The sequence below is a fragment of the Gavia stellata genome, chromosome 3 (genome assembly GCF_030936135.1).
Source record: "Gavia stellata isolate bGavSte3 chromosome 3, bGavSte3.hap2, whole genome shotgun sequence".
NCBI lineage: Eukaryota > Metazoa > Chordata > Aves > Gaviiformes > Gaviidae > Gavia > Gavia stellata.
This window is the reverse complement of record NC_082596.1, coordinates 103,015,375-103,028,761: the sequence shown is the minus strand read 5'-3', so window position 1 is coordinate 103,028,761 and position 13,387 is coordinate 103,015,375. Positions and strand designations below refer to the sequence as shown.

The 13,387-nt window shown below is 40.7% G+C and overlaps 1 protein-coding gene across 1 annotated transcript in view; it reads right to left on the bottom strand.

The window, feature by feature from the left end:
- LOC104255676 (collagen alpha-1(XV) chain) overlaps positions 1-13,387 on the bottom strand; it is a 160,915-nt gene that overhangs the window by 96,745 nt on the left and 50,783 nt on the right. The window contains exons 4-6 of the mRNA XM_059836098.1: positions 11,873-11,947; positions 11,345-11,440; positions 865-991 (exon numbers count right to left, since the gene is read on the bottom strand). Of these exons, the coding sequence (XP_059692081.1) occupies positions 865-991; positions 11,345-11,440; positions 11,873-11,947 (298 nt within the window). The remainder of the gene's footprint in view (positions 1-864; positions 992-11,344; positions 11,441-11,872; positions 11,948-13,387) is intronic.

Here is a 13,387-nt window from a genome sequence, read left to right as displayed (position 1 = left end):
GAATCACAGAATCACTACGGTTGGAAAAGACCTGTAAGATCATCAAGTCCAACCACCAGCCCAACACCACCATGCCCACTAAACCATGTCCCACAGTGCCACTTCCACACATTCCATCGGTGCACTAGGCAGACTCCCATCCTTTGCAGGGAACATAAGTAGGATGTAGTTGTTTATTCGGTGGTGGTATTCATTTTTACATGAAAGGCTGTGCTTCACTATAACAGAAGGTCATCAAAGTAAATACTCATCTTAATTTCTTTTTAAAGGTGCCCACATGGCTCTAGAGCCAGTAGCACTATCTGCAGAAGTATGTCTCAAGAAGTGCCATGCTTCTCTCTGACCTAGGCAGAATGAAGAGGATTCTTCTCCTTTCATTTCTTTTGCCTAAGACTTGCACTTTACTGGAGTGTTGTGGAGTATCACAGCAGCAGCTCCTCAGGTCAGCTTCTTTATTTTATCCTTTTTTTTTTTCATTTTAAAATATAAACCATAGTTCAGTGACTGAAACTGCAGTCACTGAAACTGCAGAAGGGTAAATCTATTCTCTGCATGTTTAACAACCAAGACTGAGATAAGCACCTATATGGAGTGAAAAGCGAGAGATGTGTTGAATGGTGGCTCTAGTTGCTACCACTTACCTTTGCTGCTATTAACAAATTGCAGTCTGACAGACTGCTGTTTCAAAGACCAAATGTTTGATGTGCCAATTCTTTTCTAACACACAGGATGTCCGAAACCATAGGATTTTCCATTCCTGGCAGCACCCAAAATATGACAGTGCCTTTTCATACACAGGGAAAAGACAGGCTCAGACCTAGAGAATGTAAATTACCCAACCCCAAAAAAAGAAAGAGGCAGTGCCTTGTTCTTTAATTTTAACTGCTTCAGAGGTTTCTTCTGATCTGTGATTTCCAGAGAAATCATTTTCTTCCAAATAAGACAATATAGTTGGGGGGGCTTCCACCGGCTCAGCCAATGTATCTTCAGGCTAAAAAAAACATAAAATGCCAAAGAACTGTTTAGAGAAAAGTCTTATCACCTATTTTAAAGCAAGAATCAGTAGATTACCATCCTCAAAGCATAGTAATCAGAACTATCACATTTATGACGCAAAACAGAAATCCAGTTCTTTCCCACTTAGTATCTCGCCAGTATCTGTCCTCACTCTTATGCTGCCCTTAGAAACATTAACTGTCATTGCTATCATAAAATCTGAAATGTATTAATGGCCAATATATACACTCTCTTTCATTTACAAGTTTTTAATGTATTTCACCTTCTATTTCATTCTTCCTCTTTACAGTACACATCTAGTTGCTGCTTATCAGCAGATGTCACGGTAATTTGGTCAAGCTCTTGAGAAAAACTAGCACAATACCTTTGAACTCTGTTGCTCCAAACCAAGTGATGTACGCTTGACAAACCCATAGAGAGGGAGAAGAACACAAGGAATGTAAAGTTATCACCGCAGGTCTGAGAGCCTAGAGCTGGCTGGTATCCATCCTTCCCTGTGCTGGCTGCGGGTGGGCAAGAGGTGGCCATTTCGATAACCTACTATCAGCTGCATGCAGGAATGCAAAGACCCTACTCCCTACTGGAATTAAAGACCTGGAGAAGTGCTGTCTCAGCGCAGTGAGGAGATTACTTCATGCAAACCTGCATTTGCAATTTAAATGAAATTTAAGTGATTATGTTGCCATGGTAACCTGGAGCAGACTTAATGGGCCAAGCATCCTGGTCTTGAACCAGGTTAAGACGTGCAAAATGGCATAATAGGCCTTGCTGAAATACTTCCTGAGTTGTCAGCAAAAGGAAGACAGGTAACATTATTGGCATGATTTTTATCCCACTGGTTTTGTATCCTTATAATTGAGCAAAAGCTTCAAGATACTTCTTGTTATTAAGAAACATATTGAAAATAGGCTCTAGGGCCCCATTTGAAGGGGAAAGGAAATCTCTTCCACAGTGGGCCGGATCTGATCCCCACTATAGCTGACAAAAGTACTTTTCATTTGATTTCAGTTTTATTTACTCCACTTGAGAAAGAAACAAATGCATATTTCCTCTGCTCTTATTTCTCTTATAACTATATACCTTGTTCTTGACATTCTGTGTAGGAGTATTTCAATTAATCTTTAGAGACCAATAAACCTTTATATGTAGCCTGTTTACCTGAACCATAGTTAACTTACAGTGTTAAGCAGGTCATGTATTACAGGGTTTTGTGTTTTAAAATGCTTAATAAGTCTGAGTCTTGGCTACTTTGAGAAAGGAGGACCAACTTTTCCCTTTAAATGCAATGTCCAGTGACTTCCCTCTTCTGATGCAGAATAGCCAATACTTCAGATGAACAGTAGGAAATAATTCACACAATTCAGAATGTGCTCAATTGTATAGTCTACAAAGCACTCCTGATGTTAATTTCTCATTGGAAAGATAAATAAAGCAACAGTAGCACAAAGATTTAAATGCTTCATTTTGAGAAATAATTAAAAAACCCTATAAAATGGAACTCCCACACACATAGTATTAGTAAATATCCCAAATCTAACTCTCTGCACTAGAAAATAATGGGAAAAAAAGAGGTATTTACTTGAAGACAGTAGAAAAACAACCCAAACCTCACACCACACTCATAAGAATGTGAACTTGATGGATAATAGTAATTACCTGCCTAATAGAATTATTAGAATTAGGATAATGAAAAAAGTACATTTGTAACTTAGTGAAGCGATTGGGGGAAAAAATAACACAACAAAATCTCTTCAAATAATCCCAGTCAGTTTAGACATGAAGACACATCTGTGGAATAAAGGAGTAGTGTCTAATAACCACGCACAAAGATTAGTGATCAACCCCAGCCAACGGAGTTGAAAGGATGTGTCAAGTAAAAGAATGGTAGGGTCGATACCCTCTACCTGTCCACATGTATTCCCTGTGCACAAAAGCAATGGGGAAATGGATTAGGAGATTACAGGTGGGCATTTTAGTATGTTTTCCCGCCCCACAGAAAATAAAGCAGCATGCGACTACATGTGGACTGCCCACAGCAGTCTTCCTTACCAAGCTATATTAGTATATTTGTATATATATACAGAGGAGTATTTGTATAGGTACTGCTCAGAAGTCAGTGAAACTCTGAGAAGCACTAAGTCCCTTTGCTTTCCCATCTGCAGCTCCTAATGAATAGGAGGACACTGCAGAGAGGACAGCCAGTTACAATCTAGATCCTGCAGGAGACTAAACTCAGAACTAGCTAAAAACAGTATAAAAGGTTATTCCTGCCTCTTTGCATATAACCAGGTTCAGCGTATTCTCCTGCTGTGATGCCCATCTCAAAACTTTCCCCCGGAAGAGAATGCTTCTTGGGAAACTCACAGATACTGTTTTCTCCAGATTTTCTGTCCTCTGGTGAAAAGGAAAAGACTTTCTGTGTCACCTAGACCATCTCCTTGTAGTTTAGGCTTCTTCTTTGACAGTTCTTAGCACCCATACATACACCCCAATTCAGACACTGAGGATTTTCCTCCCTCAGGAAAGGTCCAGAATTTACAGAAAGCCCTCAGTAATAGGAGAGAGATCTGATGTGGGTGCAGCAAGCGCTGGGATCTTAATCACAGAATGAGAGGGGTTGGAAGGGACCTCTGGAGATCACCTAGTCCAACCCCCCGCCAGAGCAGGGTCCCCCAGAGCAGGTTGCACAGGAATGCGTCCAGGCGAGTATCTCCAGAGAAGGAGACTCCACAGCCTCTCTGGGCAGCCTGTTCCAGGGCTCTGCCACCCTCAAAGGAAACAAGTTCCTCCTCATGTTTAGATGGAACTTCCCATGACTAAGTTTGTGCCCGTGACCTCTCGTCCTGTCACTGGGCACCACTGAAAAAAGACTGGCCCCATCCTCCTGGCGCCCACCCCTTCATATTTATAAGCGTTGATAAGAACCCCCTCAGTCTTCTCTTCTCCAGACTAAAAGGCCCCAAGTCCCTCAGCCTTTCCTTGTAAGACAGATGTTCCAGACCCCTAAGCATCTTTGTAGCCCTACGTCACTTCCTTTGAGGTGATAGTAGAAGGGGATATTCCACAGTTCATTCTACATCCTCTGTTTCTTCATTACATGCTGGTTTTTCTTATGTATGCCTTCTATCAACACTTATCTTAGCATTCCTTAACTGGGAACACAATGGCTTCCACATTTTCTGGGAGACAACTGTGTGGCCTAAGAACTAAGTGCTTAGGCTGTAGACATGTTTTTCAAGGAAGATGGCAGGTACCACATTGCTCGGTTTGTTAGGAAATAGAAAGGGTGTCACTGAAGGATTCATACTGTTGAGGACAAGCCTTCACTCTGGGCCTCTGTAAGAGCCCAGCAGGTCTTCCCAGGATCTCTGGTCTCCACCTTTCATGTTCAGGATGATGTTCCGAATGTAAGAATGGAATTTCTTGAATGTAACCTTTGCTACCACAGGCACAACAGCAAGATAAAGCTTGTGTAAATGTGCCTTAGGAAACACTCCCTTGGGAAAGAGCAGCTTCACTGTAACTTTTTCCATGATGGACTTCATTCTCTTGCGCTAATGATACATTTTCTTTGATATTCTGTCCACTCTATATCCAGCCACAGGGGACTTGAAAAGACATAGAGAAAAAATGGCCCCCAACCCCTGTCACTGAGTCAAGATTCATACAGGCTGCATGGGCACATGGAGGAAATTTTAGTTGGGAGGAACTTCTCGAGGTCCTGTAAAGTAGATCACTCCTGCAAGTAGATCAGCTCAGCCAGGACTGTCTAACCAAATCTTGAAAACTTCTAAGGACAGAGATTTGATATCCTCCCTGGGTGACATGTTCCAGTGCTGCGCTATTATCCTATTGAAGAGAGTTTTCCTGAAATCCAGCTTGAACCTCCCCAGCTACAACTTGCAACTTTTGTTGTCTGTCACTACTGAGACAAGTCTGGTTACACGCTCGTTTGTGTCAATATGTAGAAAAGTGTGTGTGTCACTTCTGTAAAGACTACAGATTAAACAATGAGGGACTAGGTTATTGAAAGGTAAAATCTGTTAGTGGATTTTATATTTAACTCTGAATGAAGAAACAAGGACAAATACAGAATTCCAAATACTAATACTCAATCCAGAACATACTTTAGAATCCCCATAAAAATAATTTAGAACTTTTAAAATGTCTTCTGACTAGTGTGTGGGTAATAAAAAAAATAGTTTAAAAATGGCAAAACTAATTTGGAACATTTACTCTCAGATTATTAAATTTACTCTAAAGCCTAAAGAACAATCCACATCGCTACAGACTGGCCAGCCTCACTTTGATCTCTGGGACAATCATGAGGCAAGTCCTCTTGGAAAACGATTCTAGGCACATGAAGGAGAAAAAGGTAACTAGGAACCATCAGCAGGGATTTACCAAGGGTAAATCACGCCTGACCAACCTGATTGCCTTATGTGATAAAATGACTGGATTTGCAGATGAGGAGAAAACAGTGGATGTCATCCACCTTGATTTTAGCAAGGTTTCAATACTGTCTCCCACAGTATTCTGATATCCAAGCTAGGACACTACAGTCTGGACGGGAGAGGAACAAGTTGGGTAAAAAACTAGTTGGATGATTGAACGCAGAGCATAGTGTTTAATGGGACGTAGTCATGGGTTCATCCTGGGATCTGTTCTGTTTAACATCTTTCCCAATAACCCGAGGAGGCAGCAGAGTGCTTGCTCATAAAGTCTGCAGATAATGCCAAACTGGGAGTTGGAGATGCATCAGTTAATACGCTGAAGTGCAGAACTGCCATCCAGAGGGACCTGGACAGGCTGGAGGAATATGCCAACATGAACTTTATGAAACTCAGCAAGAACAAACACAAAGTCTTGCACCTGGGAAGGAAGAACCCCTTGCAATGACACAGGCTGGGGACGGACAAACTGGGAAGCAGCTCTATGGAGAAGGACCTGGGGATCTTGGTGACAGCAAGCTGAGTATGAACCAGCAGCATGCTCTGGCTGCAAAGCAAGCTGCGTTAACAGGAACTCTGGATACATGCTAATAGGTCTAGGGAAGTGATTATCCCCAATTATTCAGCACTTGTTAGTCAACGTCTAGAACACTGTGCCTGGTTTTGTCCACTGTTACAAGACAGTTATCAATAAACTAGAGTGAGCTCAGCAGATAGCTTTCAAGACAGACAAGGGCTGGAGCACTTGCCCTATGAGGAAAGGCTGAAGGAACTGGTCTTCTTCAGCCTGGAGAAGAGAAGGCTTATGGGAGACCTATCGGAAGCCTACCAATACCTACACAGGGTTCACCAATGGTACGGAGCTAGGCTCTTCACAGTGGTGTTTGGCAGTAGGACAAGTGACAATGAGCATTAAGCTGAAACAAGAGAGGTTCTGACTGGATATCAAGAGAAACATTTTCACCCATGAAGATAGACCTGTATTGGAACAGGCTGTAACAGTGAGGTTGTTGCAGTCTACCTCCTCAGATGTTTCCAAGACCAGACTGGAAAAAGCTCTGAAAAGTGTGATCTGACCTGACTGATGACCCTGTTTTGAGCAGGAGGTTGGACTAGATGACCTTCCTTCCAATCTGAAATATTCTATGATCCCTGATTGTATTTTTATGATTCATAAAGATGTAAGGTTAATGAAACAAAATGGATAGTATTGTTCCCGGGGGAAAAAAAAAATCACACAAACCCAGTACTGCAACACACATGAAATGGCTTGAACACTCATAAACCAGCAATGAAAATTGTTGTTCCCTACTTTTCCTTTCTGGCAGTGCCTCTCTGACATTCAGAGTAGTTCAGGCTATATTTTTCTGAAGATCCCTATAGATAAGACATGCCAAGGACAGTTTTTGGCTGAATAATCAATTAGCAGGGAATCCACAGAAAAATGAAGAGACACCTCTTCTACAAATGTTAAATGCGCCTTTTTTGCTGCTTTGCTGAGGCCTTTTTTGCTGATTCACAAGGCCCATTAAATGGAAATATTCTGAAATAGTCCAAAGAATGCTTTCCATTCCTACTGCACAGTACTGAACTACTTAGCAGAAAAATACAAATTAGAATATGCACCATCAACACTGCGAAGTGGCTTTATTCAGAGATTGCATTTTCAAGTATGACCTTTGACTTGTTTCATTCCAGCGCAGCATAGCGATTTACTTCGAAGTGCTGAGTTGGAGAGTTTGTTCAGCTGTTTTTCAGAGTAGAAGATAAATAAAAACCTTCTCAGAAACATCTGTCGGTGACTGTACTGATTGTTAAGTTGTCATTTGTTTTTCTGTCTCTTGTTTAATATTTCTAAAGAATAAAGTCATTAAAACTCCATGGACAGTCACTCTGGAAGGCATATAAATCCCATGAGTCATTTGCATTTAGACATTTCTAATTTGGCAATAGCATTAAACATTTTGCTAAAGGAGACTACGTATTTATTGACATGCTGGTATGGCCTTTTGAAGTTCCCAGGCATTTTAGAAAAAAAAAATCTGTGTGCAATCCAAGGAAATACTGTCACATGAAATTCTTACATTTTGAAGAAAACAGTCATTTACTGGCCTTTCAGGCTTATGATTAGTTGGCTCAGAAACCTATGTACCATCATCCATTCTGTGACTGGCTCATACAAAGAGTTACTCTAGTAGTAACTGGGACTGCACACAGACACAATGGAGATTGTTTCTTCACGGTCCAAGAAATTGACAATCTGCCGCCAAAAAAGTGTCTCTAGAACAAAATAGACCTATGAAGAGGCTTCATTCTTTCTCATTTTCTAAGGGTGATAATCTGCCATATATACATATTTGCTTTATTAACATCGTGATGTAGCGCTTCAGAGAAAACTGTTGTGTACTTAAAGCATGGTTCAGTTTCCCAGACAATCTTAAAAATGTTTTAACAAGAAAATTAAAATAACATCAAAGCAGACAATAATTTGTGAAGAAATTAAAATAAAGTAAGTGGAATAATTACAGCTGAGTGGAAAAATGTTTGCAATGATATAATCATTGATGAGCAAGTGTGCCTTTGAGAGGCGCATCAGGAAAAGGTATACTTTGCCTCTTCATTTATGACAACCACAACTACATCATTACCAAATAATAAATTATATTCTGTAATACTTTTTTTGTGACATTTTTCCTTCTGGGCATTGATTCTAGCTAAATTATGGAATTCAAGTTAACTGTAGGCAACTTCTAGGTCTTCTGAAGAAGGCATGAGATTGATTTATTACCTTGACACTGTCAGATCTTGAAATAACATTTTGGCTCCCAAGACTGATCTCATATGTTTGGAAAATCAAAGGAAAATGTCACATTTTTACTCCATGGAAGTGGTATATAGTGATGAACAATAGCCATTACACTTTTAGGTCCCTGTTCATGTAGATCATAGATGTGTTGCTAATTTTTTAGCAATGTAACAATAATACTTGCTCATTAAAATAGAAATTTTCTACCTTTTGTACTCTGCAACAGTGAATAATATGCCGAGATTATGCTGAGAAACAACATTCTTGTGTGCTGGTTTTGGCTGGGGTAGAGTTAATTTTCTTCATAGTAGCTAGTATGGGGCTGTGTTTTGGATTTGTGCTGGAAACAGTGTTGATAACAGAGAAATGTTTTAGTTTTTGCTGAGCAGTGCTTACACAGAGTCAAGGCCTTTTCTGCTCCTCACACCACCTATCAGTAAGTAGGCTGGGGGTGCACAAGAAGCTGGGAGGGGACACAGCCGGGACAGCTGACCCCAACTGACCAAAGGGATATTCCATACCATATAACGTCATGCACAGCATATAAAGCTGGAGAAAGAAGAAGGAAGGAGGGGGACATTTGGAGTGATGGCCTTTGTCTTCCCAAGTAACTGTTATGCGTGATGGAGCCCTGCTTTCCTGGGGATGGCTGAACACCTGCCTGCCAACAGGAAGCAGTGAATGAATTCCTCATTTTGCTTTGCTTGCATGCACGGCTTTTGCTTTACCTATTAAAACTGTCTTTATCTCAAGGCAGTTTTAACTCAACGCCCGAGTTTTCTCACTTTTACTCTTCCGATTGTCTCCCCCATCCCACCTCGGGGGGAGTGAGCAAGCAGCTGTGTGGTGCTTAGTTGCCGGCTGGGGTTAAAGCACGACGTCTTGCAGAAGGATGAACAAAAGCCAAAAATTCCACTATTGCTGTGTAATTATGAAGATTATTAAACAGAAACTTAAAGCAATACCTAAAAGAATTTATTTTTTTCTGGATAAACTAGAGGAGTTAAACATCTTTCCTGAATTAGCTGCAGTTGTATCCAAATGAGAAAAAGTGAAAGCACAATAAGACTTCATGGGTTAAATTTTGTGGTGTGATGCAAAATGGAGAGGAGTCATCAAGGCACCAGGTGATTTTGCTGCCATTCAGCAGAACCCCAGCTGGCTGCAGAAATAAGCAGACAAGACTCTCCTGAAGTTCAGCAAAGTAAAATGCAAGTCCTGCATCTGAGGAGGCATTACCCCATGCAGCAGTACTGGCTAGGGGCCAGCTGGCTGGAAAGCAGCTTTGCAGGAAAGGATGCTGGTAGACAAGTGGAAGAAGAGCCAGCAATGTGCCCTTCTGGCAAAGGTGGCCAGCAGCATCCTGATCTGCATTAGGAAGAGTATCACCAGCAGGTTGAGGTGATCCTTCTGTACTAAGCAACGGTGAGAGCCCCATCTTGAGTACTGCATCCAGCTCTGGGCTCACCAGTACATGGACATATTAGACCAAGTCCATCAAAGGACCATGTAGATCAGTAAGGAACCAGGGCTTTTGACCTATAAGAGGAAGATAAGAGAGCGAGGACTGCCTCAAGAAGAGAAGGCTCAGAGCAATCTTATCAACGTGTACAAAATTCTGATATGAGGGAGTAAAGAAGACATAGCCAGACCCTTCTCGGTGGTAGCCAGTGAAGGGAAAAACGGTGATGGGACACAAGTTAAAATACAAGAAATTCTGGTTCTACATCAGAAAAGAAACTACACTGGAACAGAGAGGCAGTGGAGTCTCCATCCCTGAAGATATCCAAAACCCACTGGCACCGAGCAACCTGCTCATTGAGCTACCTGCTGTACTTGACTCTGCTTTGAGAAGGGACTTGGACAGGACAATCTTCAGAGGTCCCTTTCAAACTCAGCTAGTCTGTGATTCTGTGAAAAGCACAAGGCAGGCCAGAAGAAGTTTAATGAGTTATATGGAAAAGGCATAAAAATTAATAATAAATCTCTTTTCAAACACATCAAGAGCAGGAAGCCAGGTCAATAGACAATTCAGCTGTAAAAAGAGTGCTCAGAGAATTTTAAGCCATAGCAGAAAAACCCCAAGTTTTTTGCATTCATGTTGACCATGGAAGAATTAAAATTCCTGCAAAAGAATATTCTTGGGAAACTCAGCAGAGGATATATCTAAAATGGAAGTCTTTGTAAGAACAGAGTAGGAAACACACTGACTAAATGAATGGCAACAAATCATCACAACCAAACAGTATTTACCCATGAGTTCTGAAGGATTCGACATTGAAAGAGCTGAAGTATGTGCTACGTCACGGAAATGTGAGCATGGCTTCTGTAAAGTAATTTCTCACAAACCTACGGGTTTTCTCTAAAAGAATCAATGAGAATTTGGATAAAAGAAGAATGCTTGATATAAGCGGCATGGAAAGCTTCATCTTGAGGAATGGACTGGAACATTTCAGCCTGCCACACAAAGGGAGGGGGAACACGATGTGATAGGAATCTCTAAAATCACAAAGGTTATGGTGAGTAAGGAACAACTGTTTACTCTGTCTTCCAGTAGAGTAACCACCAAATGAGAGCTGCAGTTAGCATGTTCAGAAGGGCAAGCAAAAGGTGAAAGTCCCTCACAAAACATGTCATTAAATAAGCTAAGGAACTCTGCAGCAGGAATCTGAGGATGGTAAAATTCCTATGAGTTAAAAAAAACCAAAGCAAGAAATTCAAGGGAGAAAAATTCAGCTGAGGTCCACTAAACACAGATACACTCCTGACTCAACCATTTTCTGAGGTGGAAATTGTTGCAGAGTAACAGAGTATTCACGGTAAGTGTCATATTTATGTTCCTGATCTGTTATTATACTCTTCCCGAAGTAGTGGTTGCTGATTGTTGTCAAATATACCAGATTTTTGATCTGGCACAGTGCAGTCATTCTTACAGATGGGTGCATGCTGTTCTCACAGGTGCTTTTGGAAGTTGCCATATATAAAATACTAGTGACAAAATCCAGACCTCGCTATCTAAAAAAGCAATATTAAACCAGAAATGTAAAGCAAATAAATCAAATAAATTTACCCTTATGGGAAGATGAGAAGGTGCAAGAACTTCCTGTGTCTCAGAAATACCTTCATGTTCTTGAACACTGCCATTGCCGCTGACGTCCCCTGAAGCCTGTGCAAAACCCAATCATGATAGCAAGTTCATAAAAGTCAGGGAAAAAAAGTATGATGTCCAAGGAATTGGCTACTTCATTGCAGAAAAAAACTTCTTTTTTTTTCAGTTGGTGAAGCCTCAGTGTCATTATGATGCTAACTTATTTCAGTACTTCCAGCATTTCATGAAAATGACCTTTCAGAAAAATAAGTCATAGTTCATTTTCTCAAAGGTGTTACAGACAAAAGAAAATGATGCTCCTTGAAAAATCACAGCTTTAGGGGCTGTGTAGTCAAAAAAAGAGGTTCCCCCCACAGATAGTTTTAAGTATGATACTGTTCCCAAGAAGAAATACTACATTTAGTCTTATGAAAAATGTCTAATGGCAAATAACTTTGAAACCTCTGAGGCATTGAGGATAGATAAAGAGGTCTTTAGAAGAATACTCACATAAGGATCATCATCTTCACAATGATCTTCAGTAGGCCTCGGGTCAGATTTGATTGTCAGATGTTGAATCGAGCCCTACATGAAACAACAAAAAGAATTAAAGGAAGTCATATTTTAAGTAGCATGTGTGAAGAGGAATGGAGGGGCGGGAATTAAACAAATCAACAAGAAAAACCAGACTTTGATCTGATTTGCTTTGAAAATGATCTGAAGCATAAAATTTTATTATAATAAAGCCAGTTTAAAAAATGTAAATATGTTCTTACATTTTCCTTTTGCAAAATGTAGAAAAAATTGAAGCTGCCAGAACACAATGACTATCATGTCCCAATGACAATACAAATGCTACACTGTATTGTTCGTGCCCCAACTGAAGGGATTATGTCCTAGAGTATGTAAAGCACTGTCTGCTTTTTCAGGTTAAGAAGTGCATTGCAGCTCCTAAAATGGCATGTGAAAAACCCCTAAAAATCGAGACAAATGATGGGAAGGAAATACCAGTAAGTGGAGAAGTGGGTCAGGGAGAAACCAGCTTAAAACTTTTCAAAGCGGAAAGAAGGGAGATGGATTTTCTGATAACAAAAGTTTCTTTTTTCAGACTTACAAATTATGTTTCTCAGTCTGACACGCTGAAGGAGCAGCATCAATTTCATTTTAAACATTTCAGTCTCGTTTCTCTAGATTACAAAGACTCGAAGTCTTTTAAGAAACACGTGGCGGATGTTTCCTTGTTATGAGGTCTCACAGAGTTAGGCATGATGCACACGTAGGACAAAAAGATGGGTATTTAAATCAAGAGCCGTCTTACCAAAAACACATGACCTGCCTCTTCCTGTTTTGCTGACTGTATATTTTGTTTCTCTGCTTTAGTATTTTCTGTAGAGAAGAGCCTGAAGAAGCTGACAGATTTACTCTTTATCTCTAGACAGGCACAGAATACTTCTCAGTCCAGTGACTGCTCTCCAAGGAGGTAGAATGTTTACACCATGCAACGATATCTTGGTTGTACTCTGTCTGCTGAGTGCTACCACAGACACACAGCAGATCTGCTCACTCAGGGGTACAGAAAGCCTGAGTCTCAGCAAGAAAAACTGCAACAACTATTGAGATGAGAAAAGTAGAATGCTTTGCTGTTACTTAATGCCACCAAAAAATGCAAACTCCAGAGGAGGAGTAGCTAAAATTTGTATACGCTGCTATGTCTGACTTTCCGCGCACTCTTTCCTCTGCAGCGGTCCTCTCTCCCTGTCCTAGAAGCACTGGCGAATTATAAGCAAGGAAGCACTTTTGAAGCAACATTTCTGGTGGCTTCTAGAATATTTCAGAAAGGAACAAAATCTGAGATTCTACCTTTAACGATCCTCCAACTTCTGTACCTTCAAAGACTATGAAACTCTTGCAGTTGGTGCCTCCTGAGTTTGCAGGCAATCTGAGATAACAGCTCAGTGAATTGAACTATCCTATTTCTCTCAAAACTTGATAATGGGCAACTCAGATTTTGAACAATACCAGACT